Source organism: Paroedura picta, chromosome 7, assembly GCF_049243985.1.
Source record: "Paroedura picta isolate Pp20150507F chromosome 7, Ppicta_v3.0, whole genome shotgun sequence".
In the NCBI taxonomy this organism is placed as follows: Eukaryota; Metazoa; Chordata; class Lepidosauria; order Squamata; family Gekkonidae; genus Paroedura; species Paroedura picta.
Genome location: NC_135375.1, coordinates 75729600 through 75756507, shown reverse-complemented (window position 1 = coordinate 75756507; position 26908 = coordinate 75729600). Strand labels below are relative to the sequence as shown.

General features: G+C 41.5%; 1 protein-coding gene across 46 annotated transcripts in view; it reads left to right on the top strand.

Moving 5' to 3' along the window:
- PTPRD (protein tyrosine phosphatase receptor type D) overlaps positions 1 to 26908 on the top strand; it is a 1533354-nt gene that overhangs the window by 1135260 nt on the left and 371186 nt on the right. For all 46 annotated transcript variants that reach the window (XM_077344981.1, XM_077344985.1, XM_077344991.1 and 43 more), the window contains one exon: positions 22086 to 22251. In XM_077344981.1, coding sequence (XP_077201096.1) covers positions 22167 to 22251 — 85 coding nt within the window. In that variant the 5' untranslated portion in view covers positions 22086 to 22166. The remainder of the gene's footprint in view (positions 1 to 22085; positions 22252 to 26908) is intronic.

Sequence of the window (26908 nt, the reverse complement as noted above, 5' to 3'; positions counted from 1 at the left end):
AGTAGTTCCCAGGAAGTAGTTTTATGTACGTCTTACAAGCTTTTGCTTTATAAAAAGGGCTTCATTGTCTGTCTTGATGTGCAGCCCCACATTGGGACTGCGCAAGCACAAAAAAATGTGGAAGTCATTTTTCCAGCTTCAGCCCTACAGGGGGCGCTACCATTCCACAACAGTGCGCGTGCATGCGGTTTCCCACTGGAACGCACATGTGATCTGGGCAGAGTGCCCCTTCTTCCCTCAGTTCCTTTTTTGCCGCTGCAAAGAACAGTCGCACGTACCAGTAGCTCTTGTTCCTTCGAGAAGGATGTCTAAGGCTATTTTCAAGAAGTGTTCTCGCTGTCGGGTAAAAATCCCGCAGACTGATGATCATGATCTTTATCTTTATCTTCTTTGCCTCGGTGAGGCTCACAATGTCAGGGCGTGCAAGATCTGCCAGCGCTTCACTCCTAAAACCAAGCCAGATCGTTCTGCCAGACTTCTGCCTAATTACCATAGATACGTGGTAATATAGATACCACAGATACTACAGATACGTGGTAATTAGGCAAGAAAGAGAAGTATTCAAAGATGAATAATTATTTCTCCAAGTCATCATAAATACTTGTCAGCTTATGTACAGACTTCTTTCCCCCTATAAGCTTTGTGGTTTGAGCTTTAACTAGCAAGAAGCTGTGGTTAAAACTTTAACAAAGCAATATAGTATCTGTTTATCAGAAGCCTTAATTTTTGTAACCTTAAAATCTAAAAGCTTGGTAAGTCAGGACTTGGCCTAAAATCCTAGTCTTTGACTACAAGCTGTGGCCCCTTAGTATGATGTTGGGACTGAAATTTGATAGATCTCTGTGATGTTGCATGAGCCTGGCATTGAGCTGGGGAGGCCTGGATTTAAAAGCACAGTTGCTATAAGGAGTTATTAATTCCTTCCTTCCTTCCTTCCTTCCTTCCTTCCTTCCTTCCTTCCTTCCTTCCTTCCTTCCATCCTTCCTTCCTTCCTTCCTTCCTTCCTTCCTCTATGTTCTGATAAATAGGGTTGTGTGCGGTGGTGTCCGAAGTGGCTGTTCCAGGCCGACGCAGCCAGCACCGAGGCGCAGGGGTGGGGAGAGAAGGCCCCGGTGTGCAACCCAGTACACATACACATATGTGGAGGTCCATGTGTGCGTGTGTGTGCCAACCAACACCCGCGCCTCTCTTCCCCCCCTGCAGCGCAATGCTGGCTGGAACGGCCGCGTACAACCCTACTGCTCAATGCCATTCAGGCTCTATAAGTCGTGAAATAGGCAACAAGATAGCTTCGTAAGACTGTGATTGGTGCAATAATATGTATTGTTAAAGGATATTATTGTGGTTTGAAACTCTATATTATTGTATAAGCTTGGGCTATTAAAGCATTGACAAAGAATACACTTCTAAGAAAGTGTGGAATACCTTTTCATTTCAGTAAATAATGACAGCCATCTACCACATATCTGGGATTATGGGGAATGTCATAGAATCATAGAATCATAGAATCATAGAGTTGGAAGGGGCCATACAGGCCATCTAGTCCAACCCCCTGCTCAACGCAGGATTAGCCCAGAGCATCCTAAAGCATCCAAGAAAAGTGTGTATCCAACCTTTGCTTGAAGACTGCCAGTGAGGGGGAGCTCACCACCTCCTTAGGCAGCCTATTCCACTGCTGAACTACTCTGACTGTGAAAAACTTTTTCCTGATATCTAGCCTATATCGTTGTACTTGAAGTTTAAACCCATTACTGCGTGTCCTCTCCTCTGCAGCCAGCAGAAACAGCATCCTGCCCTCCTCCAAGTGACAACCTTTCAAATACTTAAAGAGAGCTATCATGTCCCCTCTCAACCTCCTTTTCTCCAGGCTGAACATTCCCAAGTCCCTCAACCTATCTTCATAGGGCTTGGTCCCTTGGCCCCAGATCATCTTCGTCGCTCTCCTCTGTACCCTTTCAATTTTATCGATGTCCTTCTTGAAGTGAGGCCTCCAGAACTGCACACAGTACTCCAGGTGTGGTCTGACCAGTGCCGTATACAATGGGACTATGACATCTTGTGATTTTGATGTGATGCCTCTGTTGATACAGCCCAAAATGGCATTTGCCTTTTTTACCGCTGCATCACACTGCCTGCTCATGTTTAGTTTACAATCCACAAGTACCCCAAGGTCTCGTTCACACACAGTGCTACCTAGAAGCGTATCCCCCATCCAGTAGGCATGCTTTTCATTTTTCTGACCCAGATGCAGAACTTTACACTTATCTTTATTAAATTGCATCTTGTTCTCATTTGCCCATTTTTCCATTGTGTTCAGATCTCGTTGAACTCTGTCTCTATCTTCCGGAGTATTTGCCAGTCCTCCCAATTTGGTGTCATCTGCAAACTTGATGAGTAGTCCCTCCACCCCCTCATCTAGATCATTAATAAATATGTTAAAAAGTACCGGGCCGAGCACCGAAACCTGAGGTACCCCGCTACTCACCTCTCTCCAGTCTGATGAAACACCATTGACAACAACTCTTTGAGTGCGGTTCTCTAACCAATTCCCTATCCACCTAACGATCTGAAAATCCAGATTGCAGTCCTTCAACTTATCCATCAGAACATCATGGGGAACCTTGTCAAAAGCTTTACTAAAATCCAAGTAAATGACATCAACCAAATTTCCCCGATCCAGCAAACCTGTTACTTGGTCAAAAAAGGAAACTAGGTTGGTCTGGCAGGACCTGTTGGAGACAAATCCATGCTGACTTCCTTGGATCACCAAATTGTCCTCCAGATGTTTGCAGATCGCTCCCTTTAATATCTGCTCCATTATCTTCCCCACAACAGAGGTCAGACTCACTGGTCTGTAGTTTCCCGGGTCATCCTTCCTCCCTTTTTTGAAGATCGGAATAACGTTTGCTCTTTTCCAGTCCTCCGGGACATCTCCAGTCCTTAAAGAGGTTCCGAAGATGATGGACAAGGGCTGTGCAAGTTCTCTGGAAAGTTCTTTGAGTACTCTCGGGTGCATTTCATCTGGACCAGGGGATTTGAACTCATCCAGTGCAGCTAAATGCCTCTCGACCACCTCTCTATCCATGTTAACCTGCCACCCAGACACTATCCTTTGGCTACAGCCATCTCTAGATGTGCCTAAACACTTTGACCTGTGGGAAAAAACAGATGTAAAATAGGCACTAAGCCTTTCTGCTTTCTCTGCATCTTTCGTTAGAGTTTGTCCATCCGCACCCAACAGCGGGCCTATTGCCTCCTTTACTTTACGTTTGCTCCTCACGTAACTGAAAAATCTTTTCTTGTTACAATGGGCTTCCCTGGCCAATCTTAGCTCACTCTCAGCTTTGGCCTTTCTGATGATTGATCTACAGTGCCTAGTAACCTGTAGGTACTCTTCTTTAGAGCTCTGTCCTTCCCTCCATTTCCTGAACATTTTCCTTTTCTTTCTTAGTTCCTCTTGAAGTTCTCTGTTCATCCAAATAGGCTTCTTAGAGCTCCTGCAGTGTTTTCGTATTTCTGGAATAGTCATTGATTGAGCATGCAATAGCTCTTGTTTGAGTAGCGCCCACCCTTCACATGCTCCCTTCCCTTCCAGCATTCTCGTCCATGGTATGACACTCATCATGTCTCTGAGTTTATTAAAGTTTGCCCTACGAAAATCCAACATCCGCGTCTGGCTACAAGCTTCCTTGGCTCCCCATCTCAAAAGGAATTCTATGAGGACATGGTCACTTCCCCCTAGGGTCCCCACCTCCTTCACCTCATCCACCAACTCTTGCCTGTTGGTCAGTATTAAGTCCAGTATGGCTGAACCTCTTGTGGGTTCATCTACCATTTGATAAATGAAATTGTCAGCCAGGCAGGTCAGAAACTTGCATGACTGAGGACGCTTCGCAGAGTTTGTTTCCCAGCACACATCTGGGAAATTGAAGTCACCCATGATGACAAGGTCCTGCCGTCCAGGATAGTTTATTCCAGGCAGATGTGGAAGGGCACAATGCAGAAAAAAGCAGATGTAGGGAATATTTGTGCTTCTGGAGCCCCACATACCACCCAGTGATATTGGGCCTTTCACGTATCTTGCAGCTACATGCTGAATATCCTGTTTTATGAGATATGCTGTTAATTGTCATTTGTATCCTGTTATATAGAATACATGAAATTGTTTCCAAAGGTGGACTCATTTGTTCAGTGACAAAGGTTCCTAGGACATTGTGGCTGCATTTTATGAGTCGTCGTCTTCTTCTTTTTTTGATACTGAAAAATTGGATGCAGTTGGTTGCACATTTGACAGTAGGAAATAAAACTCCAGCTGTAAATCACAAGTGGGAATTCAATATAGTTTATGAATAACATCATAAATAGTTTTCATTTCTTTTAAAGGAACCACACTGCAGTTGAAACTTCTTCAGTTGCCTTTCATGCACTGATAATAAATGGGAGGGGGAAGAATCAAAACAAAGTCCCTAACTGGAAAATATACACACTCTTTATAATTACCTATTTCAAAGCAGTAATTGAGCATTTTATTATAAAGATGGTAATCAGTCTGGAACAATACTCTAGAGAGAGCACACACATCAAGAGACTTATCCATTATAATAGAATGTGCAGCTATAACGTTCTTGGATTAGCATCAATTGCTGAAGCATTTCTTCTCTGAAAGATGAAACCCCCTCAAAGTATACTGCAGAGTTCTCTACAGAACTTTCTCCCATCATCATACAAAGTTGTGTTTTTTTGTTTTGTTTTAAGTTTTGTTTTCAGGTAACAAGAATACATTAAAAGGTCTTAAACATTCAAACCTATTTTGAAGCGTTGTTCTCAACTGAATTGTTTATTTCTATAGAGCCACCAACTTTGTAGATGATATAATTTAATCCTAAAAGTATTTTGAAATCAGTGGGACCTTTACCACATGACAGACGTTGTGCTGGCTGTTGCATGGTGTTTAGGCTGGAGCCTATTGCCCCACCTTTTCCCACTCCTGCACGGGCCAGCATTTTAGCCCAGTGATCACATCTTCCCTGGATTTGTGCTCCCACATTGCAGCTGGGGTGGCAAGGTTCTGCTGTGCTGTGGGACAGCATGGCCCTTAATTTTTGTTTGTTTGTTAAGAATGTAGTATTACATACCAACACCAATGCAATACCACATTCTTAAAAAAAATAATTAAAATGCCCCAGGCAACTGTGTTGCGGTGCACTGCGCGAGCTGGGGACAAATTAATATTTGTCACTTCTGGGACATTGTACTCCAGTTGAGGGTGTGGAGGAGCTGGCCCAGGATGGCCTGATTCTTCCATAGCCACACAGCCCAGGCCTGACATTGGCCCCGTTGACACCCAGGGAACATTATGCCCTGATTCAGGCCAGTCCTGGGGCAGCCTCGGACCAGCACCAATATCATGCAGAAGTGAGAGCTAACCTCATGACCAGATGAACAGTGAGTCAGACCAAATTGCATTTAATAGTGTGTTTTCTTTAAAAAAGGATTAAAATATTGAATGGCTGCCATTACAGTCATTATTATAGAACATTTTAGTAGAATCATTGAATCATAGAATAATAGGACCTCATGGGTCCAACCCCCTGCACTATGCAGGGCACTCACAACCCACTTAAGCCTTCACAGAATCACCCTCTCTGTCAGATGGCTATCTAGCCTCTGTTAAGAAATGTCCAAAGATGGAGAATCTACCACCTCCTGAGGAAGTGTTCCACTGAGAAACTGCTCTAACTGTTAGGAACTTCTTCCGGATGTTGAGACGGAATTTCTTTTGAATTAATTTCATACCATTGGTTCTGGTCTGTCCCTCCGTGGCAAGAGAGAACAACTCTGCTCCATCCTCTATGTGGCAGCCTTTTAAATACTTGAAGATGGTTATTAAATTCCCTCTCAGTCATCTCCTCTCTAGGCTAAACAGACCAAGCTCCCCCAACCTTTCTTCGTATGTCTTGGTCTCCAAACCCCTCACCATCTTTGTTGCCCTCCTCTGGACACACTCTTCAACCGGAGTGCCCAAAACTGAACACAGTACTCCAAGAGAGGCCGAACCAGAGCAGAGTAAAGCGGTACCATCACATCCCATGATCTGGACACGATACTCGGTTTGATACTGCCCAAAATCCCATTTGCCTTTTTAACCGCTGAATCACACTGTTGACTCATGTTCAGTGTGTGGTTTACTAAGACTCCTAGATCCTTTTTGCACTTACTACTGCCAAGACAAGTCTCCCATATCCTATATGGGTATATTTGGGTTTTTCTACCTAAATGCATAACTTTACATTTGTCCCTATTGAACTTCATTTTATTCAGTTTAGGCTACTTCCCAAACCTATCATCCTGTATTCTGATTCTGCCTTCGGTTGTGTTTGCTACCCCTTCCAGTTTAGTATCGTCTGCAAATTTAATAAGTATCCCCTCTAAACCCTCATCCAAATAATTTATAAATATGTTGAACAACACAGGCCCCAGGACAGATCCCTGGGGAACTCTACTTGTCACTCTTCTTCAAGAGGATGCTGAACCATTAACAAGTACCCTTTGGGTACAATCTGTCAACCAGTTACCGATCCACCTGACAGAATTAGGATCCCTACCACATTTTACCAACTTGTCAAAAAGAATATCACGTGGAACCTTATCAAACACTTTACTGAAATCCAGATAAACTATGTCCACAGCATTCCCCTGATCCAGCAAAGTAGTCACTTTCTCGAAAAAAGAGATAAGGTTGGTCTGACATGAATTGTTTTTGCGAAACCCATGCTGAGTCTTAGAAATCACAGCTCTCTGTTCCAGCTGCTCAAGGACTGACTGATGATTTGTTCCAAAATTTTGCCAGCTACAGAGGTCAAGCTGACAGGTTTATAATTACCCGTATCCTATTTCCTTCCCTTTCTTGAAGATGGGGACAACATTTGCCCGCCTCCAATAATCTGGCATCTAAAACAGCTTGAAGTTAGTGCATAGCTTACATACTAGTCTCAGCTACCAAACCAATTTTCTTTTTTCAGTCCCTGGCTTCTCTTTCCACTTCTTCCATGGAATCACAGAATCATATAATCATTGAGTTGGAAGATACCTCCAGTGTCACCTAGTCCAACCCCCTGCATATTGCAGGAACTCATTCCTGCATGGCCTGGAGGAAATTCACCTAACATCCCACAGTGGCAATCAGCAATTCCCTGGGTGTGCAAGGAAGGTCCCCAAGAGACAAACAATGGCACATCCCTTCCTGCCCACCCACTCACAATCTGCCTAAGTTTATAAAATCAGCATTTAATCAGATGATTATCTAGTTTCTGCTTAAAAACTACCCAAGAAGGAAAGCCCTCCACCTCTTTAGGAAGCCTGTTTCAATGAGAAACCTCTTTAAGTGTCAGGTACTTCTTTTGGATGTTTAGCCAAAAATTCTTTTGAATTAATTTAATTGGTTCTGGTCCAACCCTCTGGGGCACCAGAAAAAAAAAACCTCTGCTCTATCTTCTATATGACAGCCCTTCAAATATTTGAAGATGATTATCATATCACCTCTTAGTCGTTTTCTCTCCAAGTTAAACAGACCAAATTCCCTCAACCTTTCCTCATACAACTTGGTCTCCAAACCCCTCGCCATCTTTGTAGCCGTCCTCTGGACATGCTCCAGTTTCTTTACATCTTTCTTCAGTTGTGGTGCCTAAAACTGAACACAGTACTCAAAATGAGGTCTTACCAGAGCTGAATAAAGTGGTGACATCACCTCACGTGATCTGGATAGTATGCTTCTTTTAATACAGCCCTAAATTCTGTTTTCCTTTTAAGCTACAGAGTCACAATGCTGACTCATGTCCAGTGTCTGATCTACTAAGACCCCTGGATCCTTTTCACACATACTACTGTCAAGACAAGGTTGGTCCATCCTATAGTTGGTCCATCCTATTTTACCTATCTAAATATAGAAGGAGAACAAAGGGAAACTCATATGACATTGGTCCCATTGGCTACTAAAGGCTTCTTTTTGTAACATCCATACAACACTATGCCTGATCCTGCTCTAGTTGTCATTTCCTTTACATCAGCATGCCCTTTCCCAAATCTGCTTTACTCTGAGGAATGCAGTTCATTATTATGATGTTTTGATCGAGTGGCATATATTTTCTAGATCCTGGCCATATTGGTGCATTTTCCTTCCATCAGCTACCATTTTCCACAATATACTATCAGAAAGCTTTGAAGAAGTTGATAACTGCTATAGCAGTTGCTGATTTAAAAAATGAAAATAAACACTTACAGTAAGCCTGTCAGGGAAAAATGTTGAGGAAAGCTCTGTTTTCAGGACAAATGTCTCTTAATTCTCAACAGCAATGACTGCAAAATAGAGAATCTGTGCTGTGTGAATGTAACCTATCATAGTATTTGATATTGGTGCAGCATTCAATGTCAGTTAGCAGGAAGCTACCACAATCAATGTGTGGTTGTAATTGGTTGTAACATAATAGAAATATACACAGTTTCCCATTTTTCTGTATAATTTAAATAACATTAGTATAAGTCATCTTGCACTCTTGGGGACCTCAGAAGAAACTGTGTCCATAAATACATGACTTGTCATTAGTGATGATTCATTATAACTTTGATTAGGATACTACACTTAAAATCAAAGGAAAGATAATGGGCTATGTGGTTGTGTCAGATGCTTTCTATACTCTATGTATACCAATCAAGCACAAAGTTATGAGAGTAAAACAAACTTTTATAGTAGAAAGACTTTAAGTGCTCCATGCTGTCAGTTTGGTAAAGAAACATGTCAAATACAGACTTCAGGCAGTTGTGGTTGCTGTTCCAGGAGTATATTAGTTCTGCTTTTTGGAAGCACTTGAAATTTATCAGTGAAGAAACAATTCAAAATCCTTTATTCTTCTTGTAATAGAAAATAATTCCTTGCTCAACTAATGTGTTCTATCATTTTCTGTCCTGATTGCCTTTCTGTTTCATTTGCCCGATGGTGTTCCTGGATTAGGGGTGGGCCAAGTCATTTGTGACCACTGGACTGTACACATTTTCTCTACCTCTATGACAGGGGCTCAGCAGTTATTGATGTTCCTCCTTGGTTAGCAGTTGAGCATGAAATCTCTGTTTACAAAATAGCCCCAGAACTATACGTGGACTAGCATGCATGAGCTTAGTACATTATTGATGCCTTTCTCCCACTATGTGCTGTTTCTTCACTAGTACAATACGATTTAAAAAGTAGGCAGTCATTTTTTCCTTAACTTACAGGCTGTGTACAAATTGAGCTCTAAGTGACAGCATTCCACTGTCACTGGGGAGCTGTTACTTGAAAAAAAAAGATTGGGTATACTGCTTCATTTTTTAGGCTACATGTGTGTGTGGATACCCCCCCCCCTTCGTATATCACCTCATTTTACACTCTCTGCAAGACCTCCATAATAAACAATTCAGTGACTCGGTATAATAGGCATACTTGTTAAAGGCACAAAGCCTTTCATTTAAAACATGCTATGTTTTAACATTGCTAGTGAGACAGAAAACTTATAGCACTTTTGGAATATGCAGTTTTGGACAATTTAAACACTTGATCGTGAAACATATAAAAATAACTTCCCAACTACCTTCTAACATCTGAAATGGTGCTCCAGTTGACTATGATTGCAGTCTGGCAAAATGAGCTGCTATTCATGGGGTGATGCATGGAAGCTAATTGGATCCAGGCCATTGTGAACAATGTATGGAAATCTACCCTTTATTTGCCATTGCATTCTTTATTGTACATTAGGAAATTATAGTGGGCCAGAGTTGGGATAGAGAGGAGCAGTGGCTCAGTGGTAGAGGATCTGCTTTGAGTGCAGAAATACCCGGGATCAATTCCCGGCATCTCCACAGTGATTTGTGGCTAATTTGTACTAACCAAATAACCTATACAGCCTTTCCTTACAAGTCATAGTGCTGATCTTGTAATTTTAATGCAATGATGCTTTTCTGGAGAGAGGTATAATTTCCTTTATGCATGTTTGTATAGTTTTTTTTTGCCAGCTGCTTAGTTGACATTCTGACATATTTTTCCTCTTATTGGATATCATATGGCTGGTCTGTCAATAAATTGTGATTTCTGTCCTAGCATAGAATCTCAAGTTTTTTCTTCAAATGCCGTACTCTAAATTTATATGGCAGGTACAAAAGTTTTACTTATTGAAGAATATAAATATATTCAGCAGAATATTTTCATTTGTTTCCTAAACCCTTACTTTAACTAAACAGTTAAATGACAGATGACTACAGACATTATATTTTAATTTAACTACAGTCCAGAGTATTGGTTGGATATAGTTAGAATATAGAGGGGGGAAACAATGGTTTGTCTTTAAGTACCCTTCAGTTTAAAACAAAACCCAGATAACACACTTATCTCTAGTTGTTTGTTGAGAACCCAATATTGATAAGCATCTTTTAATTATACCTATATACTTCTTTGGAGGTCATAATAACAATTTTAATTTGATTAGTTTCCTGCATCACATTACACCAAGACAGGCTAATATTAATACATATTTTGTCTTAAGACCACTACATGGTTATCAGGGATTTAAACCTGGATCTGCCATAGCCTAGATCAGCACTTGGCTGCACAATGCTTTTTTCCCCCTTTTTCTTCCTGTCATAGCCATGCTACCATCAATTATTATCTGGTTTTATAAGTCTCTTTTCTATTGAACGGAGCACACTGCATTTAGTATGCTTGGTCATATACAACCAACTCTTACTTGCCACTCCTTTATAAGTTAATGCTGGCACAATTGAAAAGGACAGGGCATTGGTATGAATTAAAATTTTTTTGAGTGCTTTATTGCAGTACTTCATGAAAATTGGATATCAGTGATGGCCTGAAGTAAATATTCAGGCATTTGGAGCATCAGCAGAATGGACATAGCTCATTGGTAAACTATCTGCTTGGCATGCAGAAAGTCCCAGGTTCAGTCCCTGGCTCTCCAGTGTCAAAGAGTTTCTACCTCAACTGCATGGGTCCCAGGCCCAGTGTATGCAAATAGAACAACTCTCAAACAAGCAACCGAAAATAATAACAGTCAACTTACTACCTAATACTATTACAATGACATTAGGTGACACAATCTTACATTATTGTAGTTGCAAGGCATAATTCACATGTTCTTCCTACATAGCTTCAGTTGTTCATAGATGTAGCTTCTGAAAATTCAAGCTACCATATATACTCGCATATCAGCCGAGTTTTCCAGCACAGTTTTTAACACTTAAAAGACCTCCTCGGCTTATACGCGGGTAATTGATTAACAGCCTGCCCCCAGCCAGCCAATCACAGCATTGCATCTGCAACCTGAGCTCTTTGCAAGTGAGCTAGTGGCCTCCAGTAAACCTTTGCTTTCTGCAAAAATCTTAAAAACTAAGTTTTTTGCAAGTGAGCTAATTGCTTCCAGCTAACCATTGCCTTCTGCAAATATCTTGAAAGCTTACTCTGGCAGCTTGTAGGACATCAATGGTTTGACTGAGGGATTCTGATATTTTTTTTCCTCTTCTTTTCCTAATCAATTCTTCCAAACTATTCTTTTGGTTTCTGTGGGTGGGATGGGGTGGGTTTTGGGGGTGCTTTGGAATTTCCCCCCCCCCCCGTGTTTCTTCCTCTATATGAGGTGCAGCATTGTTTGCCTTTTCTTCTTGGGGTTGTGTTGTGATTGTGTTTCTTTTAAAAGTTGATTTTTACAGTTATTTCTTTCAGTTTTCAGTTTTACAGTTCTTTCTTTTAGTGTTTGTTCTGGGGGGCACTGTAGCTCCCAGTTTGGTAGCTGTTGTACTTGTTGCCAACTTTGGGTACTATTGTTCTGCGCTGGGGGGCACTCTTTGGTTCTCCTGCCAGAGCTGTTCTCACAGAGCAGTTCTGTCAGTGCTCTCTCAGGGTGTCTGGAGAGAGCAGAAGGGAAGGCAGTTGTAAGCCACTCTGAGACTCCTTTGGTTAGTGAAAAGCGGGGTACAAAAACCAGCAGCTATTCATCCTCTTGACTTTTCTTTATTTTTTGGGAGGGAGGCTGGATGGGAAAGCCTGTGATGATTGAACATGGATTAAGTGCTTAGGCCACCCAGTAAATTTACCAGTAGCCTGCTGCATTTCCCACCCTCGGCTTATATGTGAGTCAATAAATTTGCCCAGATTTTGTGGTAAACTTAAGTGCTTTGGCTTATATGTGGGTCAGTTTATATGTGAGTATATACGGTAACCTCTCTTTGTCTGATCCCTTGGCTAGATATAAGTTTTGGCCTACCTAAATCAGATGATTTTAATAAACCAATTAGAATCTATCCTTGTTAGAATCTTCTAGAGAATTTCTAATTAACTCAACCCTCTATCCCTCCCATCCTGAGACATCTTGTTTCTCACATAACCACTGTTGCTAGCTATGCCTTGTCCTTGAAGATGAGAACTGGAGGGCAGTCAGGCTCAAATTAGGAACACCTGTGAGATGGAGCCAAATTGACATAGGACACATTAAACTTTAGGAAGAGGGATTGGGATTGCTTGGTGTGTAATCCAGTGAAAAGGATCATATTATAGGAGATATGACCCTGGAGAGCAGATTCCAATGTGAGTAGACAACACTGAGACCAATGGTCTGGTTCAATAAAGGGCAATAGCATATGTTTAATTTTTAAAAATCTAGATCTCTTGGAGGGCAGGAGATATGTCACAAGGCTGGAGAAAGGCAAATGTTATCTCAGTCTTCAAAAAATGGAGGAAGAATTGCCCGGGAAACTATAGGCCATTCAGTCTGACCTCAGTTACAGGGAAGATACTGGAAGAGATTTTATAGGGCAATCATCTGAATAACAACTTGGTGATCCAGGGTAGTCAGCATGTATTTGTTCCAATCAGGTTCTGCTAGGTGCACTTCATTTTTATTTATTTATTTATAATTGAATTTATATCTTTAAGGATGAGATTCCTGGGTCATGGAAACACCAGTGAAATTGTTTTCCTTGACTTTAGTAAAGCATGACAATGCTTTGCTAAACATGACAATGTTTTTCATAATGCTTTGAAATGTAAACTGGAGGTCCATGGACAAGACTAGGATACAGTGGTCTGACATAGTACTATTCAGTATTTGTATAGATGTAGTAGAATTTATTGGTATATAGCCATAGGTCTTTAAAAATATTAACAATATATTTTTTATAAATGATCTGGGTAAGGGGTGGAGGGTCTATTCATTAAATTTGCAGATGACATCAAATTGGGAGAAGTAGCAAATAACCCTGGAAGATACAGAACTTAATGAAATAAGAACACACTGGAAAATGTGTGGATGTGAACAATATGCAAATAAATCAGTATAACTACAGAGTTCTACATCTGGGTAACAAAAAAAGAGAGAAACACATACACTTAATGGGGCTGTTTATTGTATTGTATTTATATACTGCCTTTCCTTGTGGATCAGGGCAATTTAGGTTGAAACAATATGGAACTTGTATCAAATATAATTTAATCTTCAGCAATGGAATATTTTACTGCACTGTAGTTCAGTTCTTTCTTCTGTGAGTACAGTTGACAGTGTGGGGACCTCTGTGCTCTGGTTGGTACTTGGTTCACTTGTGTCGACTGAAAGCCTGGTTGGAAGATCTACATTTTGCAGGCCCTGTGGAATTAATTTAGCTCTGGCAAGGTCATGATATAACCTGGGAGCTCATTCCACCAGATGTGGGCCAGGACAGTCGAGGTCAGCCAAGCTTCCCTGGGGCCAGGGATCAACAACTTGTTGATGTTAGTGGAGTGCAGTGTTCTCTGGGGAGCATAGATAGAGAGTCGGTTTCTCAGGTACTCAGGGATCAGACTCAGCATATGACCTTGAAAGTGATTACCAGAACCTTCAGTTTCATCCAGTAGTCAACTGGTAGCCAGTGCAGCTGTAGGAGTGCAGACCAGATGTGGGCCCTGCACGTGTTCTTGTAAGAACGTTGGCTGCTACATTCTGCACCAGTTGACGTTTCTGGATCAGGAATAAGGATAGGCCTGTGTAGAGCATGTTGCAGAAATCCATAGCTTTTTCTGACGCACATGAGATTACACTCTGAGTACAGAATTTAATGATAGCGAAGAGTGGTGACTTTAGGGACATAACATAGGAATTTGTCTCCAAAAAGGATAAAATTTACACATTACAGATCCCACTCAACCATTCAGCTATACATTATAGAGAGTTCTATATAGGTATATTTCTACATAGAGTGTATTATCATAATCCTGACCACTGAGGAAGATCCAGAAGGGTCGAAACGCGTTTGGTCCTTGGTTCTATGTGCTGTTAGTTCAGTATAGACTTGGTGGCCTGAATGCACCTTCCAACTCTATGATTCTATATATTTAAACTATACACAGCTTGCGGGATTAGGCATGGGAAGTATTGCTTAAGGGGTGGCCAAAGGCTTGTGCACTGGCCTCCCCATGGTGCAGTGGCCCCCATAAAAGGATGCATGAATGTGGAGACATGTGTCACTCTCACATGGGTGAGAAGGCTAAAAGTTGGCTCACATTTCCAGGTGGCTTTGGAGCCTGACAAAGCAGGCGTCCATTGGGCTTCATTTGCTGCCGACTCCCCCAATATAGCAGGACTTGTGCGCCTTGCAGGCTTACCAGCAGAACTGGGATGGCAGCCTGCTGTTCGACTGCCGTTGTGGTTGGCTGGCTGCTAGTTGGCAGATGTCTTTCCCATGCAATGCTGCGCTCGGTTATGAATAAAAGCTGTGGCCATGTTATGCCAAAATTGGTGTCCGAGTCCTTATTGTGACACAAATAATATGCCCCTGCCTAAGCAAGAGGTTGACTGGAGATATGATTAATCTCATTACATTTTTGAAAACCTTTCACTAAAAGGAGGGCAGGGTTCTGTTCATGTTGGATGCAAAAAGGTACTGATTGGATATTAGGATTTTTTTTAGAAGTAAGAGTAGTTCAGCAGTGAAATCAGTTGCCTAAAGAAGTGGTGAGCTCCCTCTCGCTGGCAATCTTCAAGTAGTAGCTGGATGAACTTTTGCAAGGGATGCTTTGGGCTGATCCTGCATGTTGTAGGTCAGAACTAAATCAAAGTTAATGCCTAGTAACTTCTCAGCAATTGCCTGTATCTCCCATTGTTTATATCCAGAGTCACCAGTCCTATAATCCATATGACCTCACTATTAAAAAAACTTTCCCACTCCAACTTCCTTCATTTTCACAGTCTGAAATACTAAATACATCCTGTAATCACAAAAGCAACTAAAGAGATTTTTTTAAGGCCAAGGTTCACCAGGGGAACATATAGTACATTTTTCTGGTTAGTTGAAGTCATGACACTCTGAAATTGTATAGAGGAAAGGTTCAGAAAAGGGCTTGAGGTTCTGAGATATGAACAGTAATTATTGCCACTTGGGGCACAATATCAGAGACTTTTCAACTCTTATGTCTGCATGTACAGAGAATCAGAGCAATGGTGTTCAGATATATATTGAATGAATTATCACAGCTTCTACTGTATATAACATTTTGTGATGCTGCTTTTTGTTTGTGGTCTTACTGGAAGAAAGGGAAGTCCAAGAAGGAGCATGATCTTGAAAAATCTGACTGAAAGATATGCTTCTGTGATTGTTTGTGTGTAAACCGTGTCTGAAACTGAGATGGATTGCACTTATAAAATAATTAAGTGCCAAAACAACAGCAACAGTTAATAACCCTCACTAGGCAGTCATAACCAGGGATACAGATAGTGAGCCTTGTGATTGGCCAGCCACAGCTGAGTGGGAGTTATTATTCTGGCTGTGGACTGGAAGAAGTTCAGTTTAGCCTGAGAGTGTAGAGAGGTCTGAGGAGAAACTCAAGTGAGAAAGAACAGAGTTTTATATTGACAGCTAATCCAGACAGCATCTGAATGACTAGGACAGTGAGAATTGGCAGTGAGAATTTGAGTAGTCAGATGTTTATTACCAAATTAGGCCAGAATTGAAGGAAAATCCTTCTAAGGGGGGGGGGGGAGGAGGACCCTTGCTTGGTTTGTAAAGTGAAATCAGGGGTGTATTTCCTAAGATACATGTGTGTGAGATAAAGCTTTGATTACCTCAGTGGGAAATTGTGATGGTCCAAGCTAAGTGTGACCACTTTCTAGGAACCAGAGGATGTTCAGGGGAACTATACTGATTAAAAGAACAAAGAAAAACAAATGTGCTTTGGGAATAAACACAATAAAGAAAACTCCCAGTTTAACAAAACTTTAACATCTTAAAGCCTTAGAACAGCAGCCCCCAACCTTTTTAAGGCTGGGGACCAGCCTATGGGACTGGAGGGAGAGTGAAGCCTGGATGACACACATGCGCTCTGAACTTCCGCACATGCCCGTTTGTACCTGCCGGGCCAAATGTGCATGCGCGGTAGCTCCATGCATGTGCATTTGCGTCTGCCGGCGGCTGTACCTCCCTCTTCCCCCCCCCACAGCGCGGTGCTCACCGGGCACCAAAGCGGCTGATTCGCTCAAGGCCCAGTGAGTTTCTCGTTGCGGGGTGGGGGGAGGAGAGGGAGGTGTGGCTGGCGGCGGCCTGAAGCTGAGGCTGGGCCGCGGCAAGGGGGTTGACGACCCCCACCTTAGAACATCTGAAAAAAGCTTGTAACTAAGAACTAGGAACTGCGAACTAACTTATTTTTATAAAGAATATTGATTCTTCAATTCCAGCTAACCTGTTCTTCTTTGTAAATAAAATGTTAAATTGTTTTGTTGGTAAAAATACCTCAGTGCCATTCTGATGAAGTTTTGGGTTTAAAAAAAAAAGGAAAGATGGCTCTATACCTTCCTAAAAGGTTCCAGGGGTGAATAAACCAAAAAGATCTAATAGTTACAGGGTGGGACAGCGAGTTTCATTATTTTAACAAAGGAAACCACGCTACTAAGACAGCTCATCCAAGGGAACACCTTTTGTTTGGGGAGAGAAAATTTACTTCAGAGTGAGGAGGTGTCTAGGGGCAACCATCTTAGAGTTAGATAGCTTTTGCAAATTTTCATGTGAGGAATTCATTTCAGTATATTAACTCAAATGCTAGACTAGTGTTGAGACTCAAATAAGTAGATCAATATTCAGTGGGGGGAGGAAAAAGACTGATGCCTTCCAGGCACATAATAAATGTATCCCTTTTTAGTTAAATTATTTCAATTTTATTTATTTATTTACTTATTTTTGACATCTACAAAAAAGCTTTCTTGTCATGGAACTCACTGGCATGAGGCCATTTCATGCAACGAGAGTGCAAACTTGGTAAGATAATGCCACAATCCAGTGTAGCATGGTCAGAGTCCAGGTTCTATATCAAGCATGGTCACTGACCATTGGTCAGTAATGAACACAGATCTAGGGCAGATTCAGAAGCTGACGTGCAGATACAGTCCAAGATGTAGAGTCATGAAAGACAGGCAGAATCAGTGGCTGTAAAGTCAGATATTATTGGACACTTTGCTTCCACAGCCTGTCTTTCCCTCTTGCCATCATTTATAGTAGATGTGCTTGTCTCAAAGGTGGAACACGTTATGCCAGGCTTTTTTAACCAGGCTTTTATGAAACCCTGTGGTTTCTTGACCTCCCTGGAACAGTTTCCCAAATGAGTGGAAGTAAATTAATTTTTAATATATATTTTTTTAAATTGCTAACATTTATTAGGTGATATGATCCAATATTGTCATGTCGACCTACCTCCTCCCAAAAATGGCCAATAATGGGCCTGGGAGGGGTGAGAAGGGAAGAGGCCCCTGGTGGTTGTGTACACAGCTATGCTTTCCAACCATATTCTGTTCAACTGTGCCACTTCTGGAGTTTCTCAAAACCTGAAGAATGTTTCAGGGGTTTCTTAGCAGTATAAAGGCTGAGAAAGACTGTGTTATGCAGTTGTGGATACTTTCCTTCTTTCTATCTAAATCCAGGTGTCTTTGCTAATTGCATACTGTGCTTTCTCTCCAGCATCTCGTAATGGACCTTCTTCCACCTCCCTTCCAATGATTCTGGAGATGGGGGGGGGGGTAAAATGCCTCATGGGGACCTTGTCTGGTTCTGGGTGCTAAGTCTGAACAACTGGGGTGCAACTGTGAGATGGTGAATCAACAGTTGGCAGGATAGCAGTAGCCTCCTGCAACAGGCATTTAAGCTGGCTGTGAACTAAGCCCTCCTTTACCTGACTGTTCTCCCCCAAAGCCTTTTGCGTCTTCCAGCTTGACTGTTCCTGTTTGAACCATAACAGTTGTTTATTTGAACTACTTGATAAAACAGTTTTCCTCTATACTACATTAATATTATTATAACTAGGGACAAAGCCCGTTGTCTCCAAGAATACAACGGGCGCTAGAGCTTGGCAGTGGGAAGAGGAAGGGGAGGAGTTGTCCAGTCTGTAAGGGCATGGGGTTGTCATGTGTGTTGTGTGGGAGGTTGTGGTGGCATGGTGGCAAATGAGGCCACAGGTGTGGAGATATGGGTGTCAAGAACCTGTGGTGTGGAATGTTCGTTGATTGTGGGAGAGGACAGACCTTTGGGAATTGTGGCATAGTAGTTACAGATGAACTTTCCAGAGCCATGTCCTCAGATATGTGAAGGGAAAATCAGACTGGAGACTCTTCTTAGGGGAAGATTACATGGCAACCAATTCCCCCCAGTTCTGCGTCATTTCCCTTCTTGTGTGAATGAGGCCACATTAACTGAAATGCCCCTCTGCCCTAATACACATAGGGTAGTCACAGTACACAGGTGTCCAGCCTGTTCCTTCTGTCTCCCATATTTTCACTGTTGGTAAAATGTTATGTGCCCACATGCTTCTTTCATGGTTGCTCCTTAGAAGAACGGATTTTTGTACCCTATTGCTTACTACCCAAAGGAGTCTCAGAGCGGTTTACAAACACCTTTTCTACTTGTCTCTCCACAATAGTCAACCTGTGAGGTATGTAGAGTTGTGAGAGATCTGAGAGAACTGGGAATGGGCCGCAGTGACCCAGCAGGCCTCAGGTGTCTCAAAGCATTTTCCAACCGTCTTCCCCTTCTCTCCCCATAGCAGACTCCCCATGAGGGAGGTGGGGTAGCGAGCCTCACAGGGAAGCTGGCAACCCTAAGAGGAAGACTGTCTGTGCACAGCAGTCTTGACCTAAGTAAGGTTTTTAATACTGTTTTTTTATTTGCCAGGCCAAGGTTATTTGCCAGTTACTATTTCAGTTACGATGTGTCTCCAGACATTTACTTGTTCTCTATTTAGTTTCAGGCTGTAAACATTTATTTAGATCTTCCTGCACTTTCCAGACTCACAGGACTGATGCTGGTCTGCCTGCCTGCGCCCCAGAATACAAACAGTTGCTGATAAGGGCTGGCCATAACCCATAGGCCAGGAGGGACACTCCTGCACCACTCCCTACAAACTGCAGGCAAAAATGGCTCATTTGAAGGCTGGACTCTGAGGCATTGTACGATTTTGAAGTCCCACCTCCAAACCTCCAGGAATATTTCCAAACCGGGGGTAGCCAACCTACAGGTGTGGCCTGGAGAGCTCCTGGAATTACAGCTCACCTGCAGAGTATAAAGATCAGCTCCCCAGGCAGAAAGGGCTACTTTGGACAGGGTTGTGGTAGAGAAGAAACATTTAAGGCTTCCCACACAGGTTGTTGTTGAATTGAAAGACTTGAGGCCTACTGCATAGGGTTGTTGTGCAGATGAAACCGGAGACAAAAGAGCCAGCTTCCTCTGCAGAATAACGCTGTGCAGTGGCCTCAAATCTGCAGAGAGTTGCAAAGAAGAAAGACACATGGCTTGGCTGTGTCTAACCCCTGGCCAGAGCAGTATTTTAAGTGAGAAGGGGCTTTTCTGTGGCCTCCCTGTCAGGCAACTGTTTGGCAGAAGGGGAAAGTCCCCCCCCCTTAAAAGGAAGGCCCTCAGTCTCCCCTGCGTTGCTCTTGGAAATGCCTCCTTCCCTCAGTCAGGGGCTGTCAGAGGCTCCTTCGCAGCAGGCCTGAACGGGGGGAGGGGGAGCACTCTGCAGCCTCCTGCCAGCTCTGTCAGGGTTCTGAGGCAACTTGCAGTTGGACATGGCAGTTAGGACAGCCTTGGGGCGAAAAGGGCTGGCACAGCCTCTGTTCTCATCCCCCTTGGCAGCCCTACTGACCTCCTCTCCCTTTGGTGGTCAGGAGCAGAGTGGCAGCCAGACTGGGCTGGGTGAATGGAATTTTGGTCTGTCCTGGTGAGGGGCCAATAGGAAGGCACTTTGTGCGCCTCCCCATTGGCTGCTTGGCCCTGGATGGACACTCGGAGGGCCCAATCAGGAGCCGCTTCGCGGCTCCTGATTGGGCCCTCTGAGTTTTTATCCTGGACAGGGCCCGCCCTAACTCCTCCCCAGGTGGCCTTACTCTTTTATTTAATAGGACCCTGTCCTATTTAAAGATATTTAACATGAAAACAAACCATGGCACTATTCTTTGTCCCTCAGTGAGTGAAATACATAGCTGAGGTTAAAGTGTGCTGTAGGTCAGATAGGAAGGTCTTTGATGCCATTCACAATTTTCTTCTTTAGCTAGATCATTTATTTGCTCATTAACTTATATTTATGTCTTACAAGACCAGTTTGAAAACTTCCATTCTGCTGAATTGTAGCTAATTTTGTAGTTCACAATGTCCCATCTCTGGAAATAGTTCTTGCCTTTGTTATTACTCCATCTGACCAGAACATGCAAAAAACAAAATCACTTTGTCTTTGAAAGTGCATTTGATATACTTTTCCATCTTCTGTGATAGCACTGGAATCATTATTGCAGCAGTTGACTCTGATATGCTTGCACAAACACAAATTGAGTCTGACAGGACTGATGTCTCATGGTCTTTGCTGTCATTTGAAATCCTGGCATAAAGATGGTAGCAGTGAAAACAGAAAGCTGGTGTTTTCATTGTGTTGCCTGTGAAAGCTTCTTACGTTTGTGTTTCCTGAAGGAGCAATCAAATCAAGAATTGTAGTTTTATAATAATATATATATTTCTACCATATAATAACATATATTTCTACCAGGTGCTTTTCTTTTTCTTATCTTAAGTAGATTTTTAGTAGTATTCTATGGGTTTTTTCCTAACACCCACAAATATATAAAGATCTCTTTAGTAGAATAATTAGTACGATATTTTTGCTATACTGTTTTCAGCAGCACTGAAACCACTTGTGCATGATGCATATACTCACACCTTCAAAAGTGTATCTCTTACTATTGACTAGAAAAAGTGCAATTAGATGGCAGTCTTATCCTTAGTGGTCTTGTTGATCTATTTTGAGTTACCTGAAGAATTTCCTATTGGAGGAGATGCATTTTATATTTTGCAGTTTCTTGGATAGAATGAATATTGCTGAGTAAATGTGGTTGTTTCCTAAAGACAGATGTTCATATTGTATTATTCATTAGTTCTTACACACAACATAAAATTAAAGTGACCTTATTATTGGAATTATGTACTTCCATGTATAGCTTTACATGAATTAATAGACAAAAAAGCTTTTAGGATGCCAAGTCAGGTAAGACTTCATTGGTTGCTCATAAATACCAATATGCTAGCCTCACTGATCTCGCATTAGGAATGAAAGCTAATATATCTCTTATTCTTACCTGAGGCAAAGAAAGTAGCTTTTAATATGTTATTTGTTAGCAGGGTTTTGTCCTGGATGTTAAATCTTTCTAACCCCTTTTAAAAAGTATCTTTATGGTTTATTCTACTTGAAGTATTAAGAAAAGACTTGTTTAAGAATGACTTCCTTTTCCTGATGAGATGCTGAAAAAGAAAATCATGTTGCAGTACATGGGAGCTGTTGATCTCAGCGTGGGCTACAAAATGCCTTGGGAAAAAGATGTGCATTGATTTTAGCCTTTTGGTAATTAGTATTAAAATGTGCTGCTGTGGAATTAGTAGGTTAACCCTACTTTCTGGAATGGAATATGTATGTATGTATGTATGTATGTATGTATGTATGTATAAAAATATTTGAAGCAGAAGCATTCTAAACATTTTTCTCCTTCTCTTTCTTCTTTCAGGCTCTGAAAATTCTTCATCTGGAATTTCAGATTGGAGAGACTCGCAGTGGCTTCTAAGCCAGTGACCGAAGCTGTCAAAGCATGCTGGTGCCAAGCTGTCAGATGATGCTTATAGCCAGGCCAGTAGTAGTGCTCCTGAGCTTCCTACTCTGTGCTGATGCTGAAAGTAAGCCCTTCTCTCTGTACTTCCTTCCCCTTTAATGATAATGTTAGTCACAATGAACAGTTTTCTTTTCAGCTGGCACATTCTGAGGGCCTTTGAATAAGCTTCCTTTTGACTCAATCTTGAGACACTGGGATCATCCTTGGCCCTCAGCCAGTATTTGGAAGGGATTATTTACTGAGTTCCTTACTTTTTTTCTCACTGTTAATACCCTTTTTCTTATGCATTGGAGGCTTCCTACTGCTCTTTGTTTGCTTGTGATCAGTCATTTCAAAGAGACAATGCCAGTAAAATTGTATAGTCAAAACAAAACCTAAGCTTGCTTGCCAAAAGGCAAACATCACTTAGCCTTATTAGGTATTTTTTAGTTCCTTGGATATTTTCTTTTCAAGTTCTGGAAAATAAATAATATAATGTTGAGGCCAATTAAAATTCCAGGTCTTTTGTGTCTGTCATAGCAGCTGTTCTAATGTATTATTTCCGACAGCTGTCTTGGAGTACAGTTTTTGAACTAGCCATGCAGAACTGACAGCTTTGAGGCTGGGCTTTAGAGTGTGGATTCTTTTTGTATACTTACAGGCACCTAGGTTCTAAGTCCAGTACTCATATTATGGTACTATAGTTGGTTGATTAGTTTGACAATTAATGAAAAGATAATGTTTAATTAAGAACTTGTTAGATCTGCCTTGTTTAAGTGTGATCTTTCTCCCGACTGCCATCTTCCTTCTTTTTTGGTGAGCTGGAGTTGAGGGGTTCAGCTGAATGATCTTGTTGAGAGGAGGTTCATCTGGTGCAGTCACTTGATATTATCACTCTCAGTGCTAATTTTTGACAAACTATTTTGTGCTAATGTATTAGGTATGTCAGAGCCTGCTGTCATTCTGTTTAGAAAATCTAATGACTTTGTAACTTCTTTGTATAGAATTTATGGGTGTGTGTTAAGTACTTGTCAATTCACTTCCAATTTATGAATGAATGTTTTCCAAAAGATCTTCTCCTTCGCTGCCTTGCTCAGGTTTTGCCAACTCAGAGTCATGGCTTCCTTGATGGAATTGATCCATCTCATATTTAGTCTTCCTCTTTTTCTGCTGCCTTCATTTTTTTCTAACACTACTGTCTTTTCCAGTGAGTCTTGTCTTCTCATAATGTGACCAAATTATGAGAGTTCCAGTTTGGTCACTTTTAGGGACATATCAGGCTTGATTTTATTTGATCTGGGGAAAAACTCATTTGTCTTTTTGCGACAGTCCAAGGTATCCAACATCACATTTCAAAGGAATCAACTATCTTCCTGTCAGCTTCCTTTATTGTCCAATTTTCACACCCCTGCATAGTAATGAGGAATACTGCAACATCAATTAACTTGATATTGGTTTCCAGCAACACATCCTTGAACTTAAAAGATCTTTTCTAGCTCCTTCATGGCTGCCCTTCCTAGTCTCGATCTCCTGATTTCTTGGGCGCAGTCTCATTTTTAGTCATTGATGGAGCCAAGTAATAGAAAATCTTGAACAGTTTTATAGATATTATTTAATTTAATATTTAAAGATACCTGGGGAATGTTAAAACTTTATCAGAAATACATCTTCTGACACTAGTCTCTCTGAAAGTGTTGATATTGGTTGCATTCTTTAATATTTAATAATTGTTTTCTTGAGATCATCATGAATAAAGGAGTCAAGCTTAATTTTTCCTTGGCACATTAGTATAAATTGATTCAGTATAATTTAACCAATGGATATATCAGGATTGTTATGTTTGTACTACATAGTTGATCATTTTTATCCAACATACACAGCTGTACAAAGATTAGACACACATCTAAATTTACTCTGAAGTTCAGATTTTTACGAGTTAGGGTGAACAGCACACATAGTAAAGTTGTTATTTGATTGGGTTGCACAATGCATTTAACATTAAAAAACCCTAAAATAAGCTGGATTCAGGTGTTGGTCTGACGCAACAGAACATAATTCAAGTTCAGACCAACTGAGTTTTGTTGAAAGTATAAGCTTCCCCCAGAATTAAATCCAAACAAATGGTGACCATGTAAAACTAAAATCAGAGACCAGTAGCACCTTTAAGACCAACAGAGATTTATTTGGGGTGTGAGCTTTCGAGTGCAAGCACTTTTCCTCAGACTATGATCTCCTTCCTGTTTGGTCTTTGCATCTGTCAAACAACTTTATTATGCCGTATGCTAATTTGCTATTTACCCTGTACCTATATGAATGAACTAGCAATTTCCAGCATGCATACACACAAAAGCTGTAACCTGAAAAAAAATGTTTTTAAAGGTGTCACTAAACTCACATTGTTTCAAAAGAAGCTTTTTTTTCTCTCCTGTAGTATGACATCTGTGTTTAAATGTAGCGCCATGAAAGTGAATGGAATTAAGAAGCTTACACACAACAGATATATATTTGTTGCCTAGTGGAGAATGTTGAGCCTCTTCCAGACAGTTAATGACCAGCTGGGATGCTTCTGCATAAGGTTAAGCCAAGGACATATGAATGCTTCAGCCAGTAAATGACAAGCTGGGGAAAAGCCTGGACTTAAAGAATTAAGCATTTAAATGCTATAATTTTAGAGAAGCTAAACACAATACCTTATATTTATTTACACAAATGTTTAATTTTGCTAAACTTAAATATATTTTAGTGAAATTTTGTCAGTTCCTGTTCAGGTAAAAGTTTTAAAATGTAAATTGCTAGACTGTATGTTCAAAACATGATTGTAGGAAACTCTTACTTTAGTAAAGTGTCTCCATGGAGCATACAGAAGTTTATCCTGTTTCTAGCCGTTTGCTGCCTTCTCCTTTGTTGCACGTTTGAAGGCAGAAATTATATCCTATTGAGAATTGCTAACACATTTAAACATGCAATTTTGTAATAAGGTTCTTTTATATTTTTTTTCTTTGCAAACTGTTGTTTTTAACGTTTTATTTGTTGCTTGAAACAAAATAAAATTTGGCAACAGGGTATTAAACATAGTGAGCTTTGACAGGAAGCTTTTTGTTTCTGTTACCATGTTTGCCTCCTTAGACTTGTTCAGGATATAAGGATAATAAGCAGCTCTGGTTAGATAGTTTCCAATTAATGTTTCTCAATGGAAAGTATTTCAGTGAATTTTCTTTCACTTGCAAAAAAAACTCAAAACCTAAATGTTCTGGGAGGAAAATGATCCTCCTTCAGAAGCTACTGTAATCTTATATAGAAGACCTTGAATTACCAAGGTGCAAGAGATGATATTTTTAGATATTTTTTTGTAGTTAACTGCTTTGATGTACAGCATCCTTCATGCTCGCTGTACAATTTACCTTATTTGCTAACTGTAGGACAATGGCCACTTTTTATAGGGCAGGCCTGTAGCCAGAAATTTTTTGTTAGAGGGGCAGATCTTTTGTTAAGGTTGCAGACAGGGGTCCAAGAACCACCAAGGGTTGCCAACCTTCAGGTGAGGGCTGAAGACTTCCTGGAAATTTTCCAGTGGATCATGTTAAGGAGTTTCCAATTTGGTCAACTTACATAAGAAAGAAAAACATGCCCTTGGAGAGGTGTGTGCACTATGCAGATGAGAAGTACCCTGGCCTTTCCTTCGGATCAGGGGGATGCAGCTGCTGGCTCCTTGCTGCGCCATTGTACCAGTCCTCTTGAGAGCCCCATGGGGAAAGGGTGGCCAGAAAGCAGAGGACATCCAAAGGTGAAGCAGGGCTCAACCTGCTTTAGGATGCTTAGGGCTAATCCTGCGTTTAGCAGGTAGTTGGACTAGATGGCCTGTATGGCCCCTTCCAACTCTATGATTCTATGATTCTATGATTCAACATGCAAAGTTCAGCTCTTTGCCAGGGAGGCAGTTGCATCTAGGTGCCAGAAGCATACACTGGAGAGGCTCTGGCACCAAGGAAGTAGTCTGGGCAAGAGCAATGTGAGGGAGAGTGGAGCTTCGTGCCAACATCCATGATTGAGCTGAGAATGTTGAATGGGGGAGGGGGAGAGGAGGGGACATGGCTCTGCCTTGTACTGGTAGAACTGTGTGTCTGTGTCGATCTGTGCAACTGGTCTGGGCTGACAACTGAAGGTACTGAGTGTGGAAAAAATCTCAGTCCACCTTCTTCACCTTTTGCCAGATGCCCACTATGCAGTTTGGGTAAGGTGAGGGCGGGCTGAGGAGAATTATCCTTCCTGAAGGTCCTTCTATCCCCCTAGCCTAATGGAAGAGAAACAGCTAGACTTCCCAAGGTGAGTGGAGCTGGAGAAAGGGGGGAAGATTGCTGAGACAGAGCTATATCTTGCCCACACCTCTTGTTTTCAACACAAAATCCCAACCTGACCAAGGGAAATCGTGGCTGGCTGGCTTGCATACTCAGCTCCACCACAGCTGTTCTGCTTCTCAGAGAGAGGCTGACCAGAGGAACTGGATGGCCACTGTGTGAAACAGGTTGCTGAACTAGATTAACTGCTGGTCTGATCCAGCAGGGCTCTAGTGTAAACACTCCCCCTGCCATACCAACAACATTGAATTACAATATTATCATTAAAATTGGTCCCTACTTATTATGTCAATTTGTTTATCCTTAATACTTTTTCCTTCCTCTTAATATTTGTGAAACCCCACCCCCTCAGAGGAGACTGTTCTGGCTATCAAAAACCTATCAGAA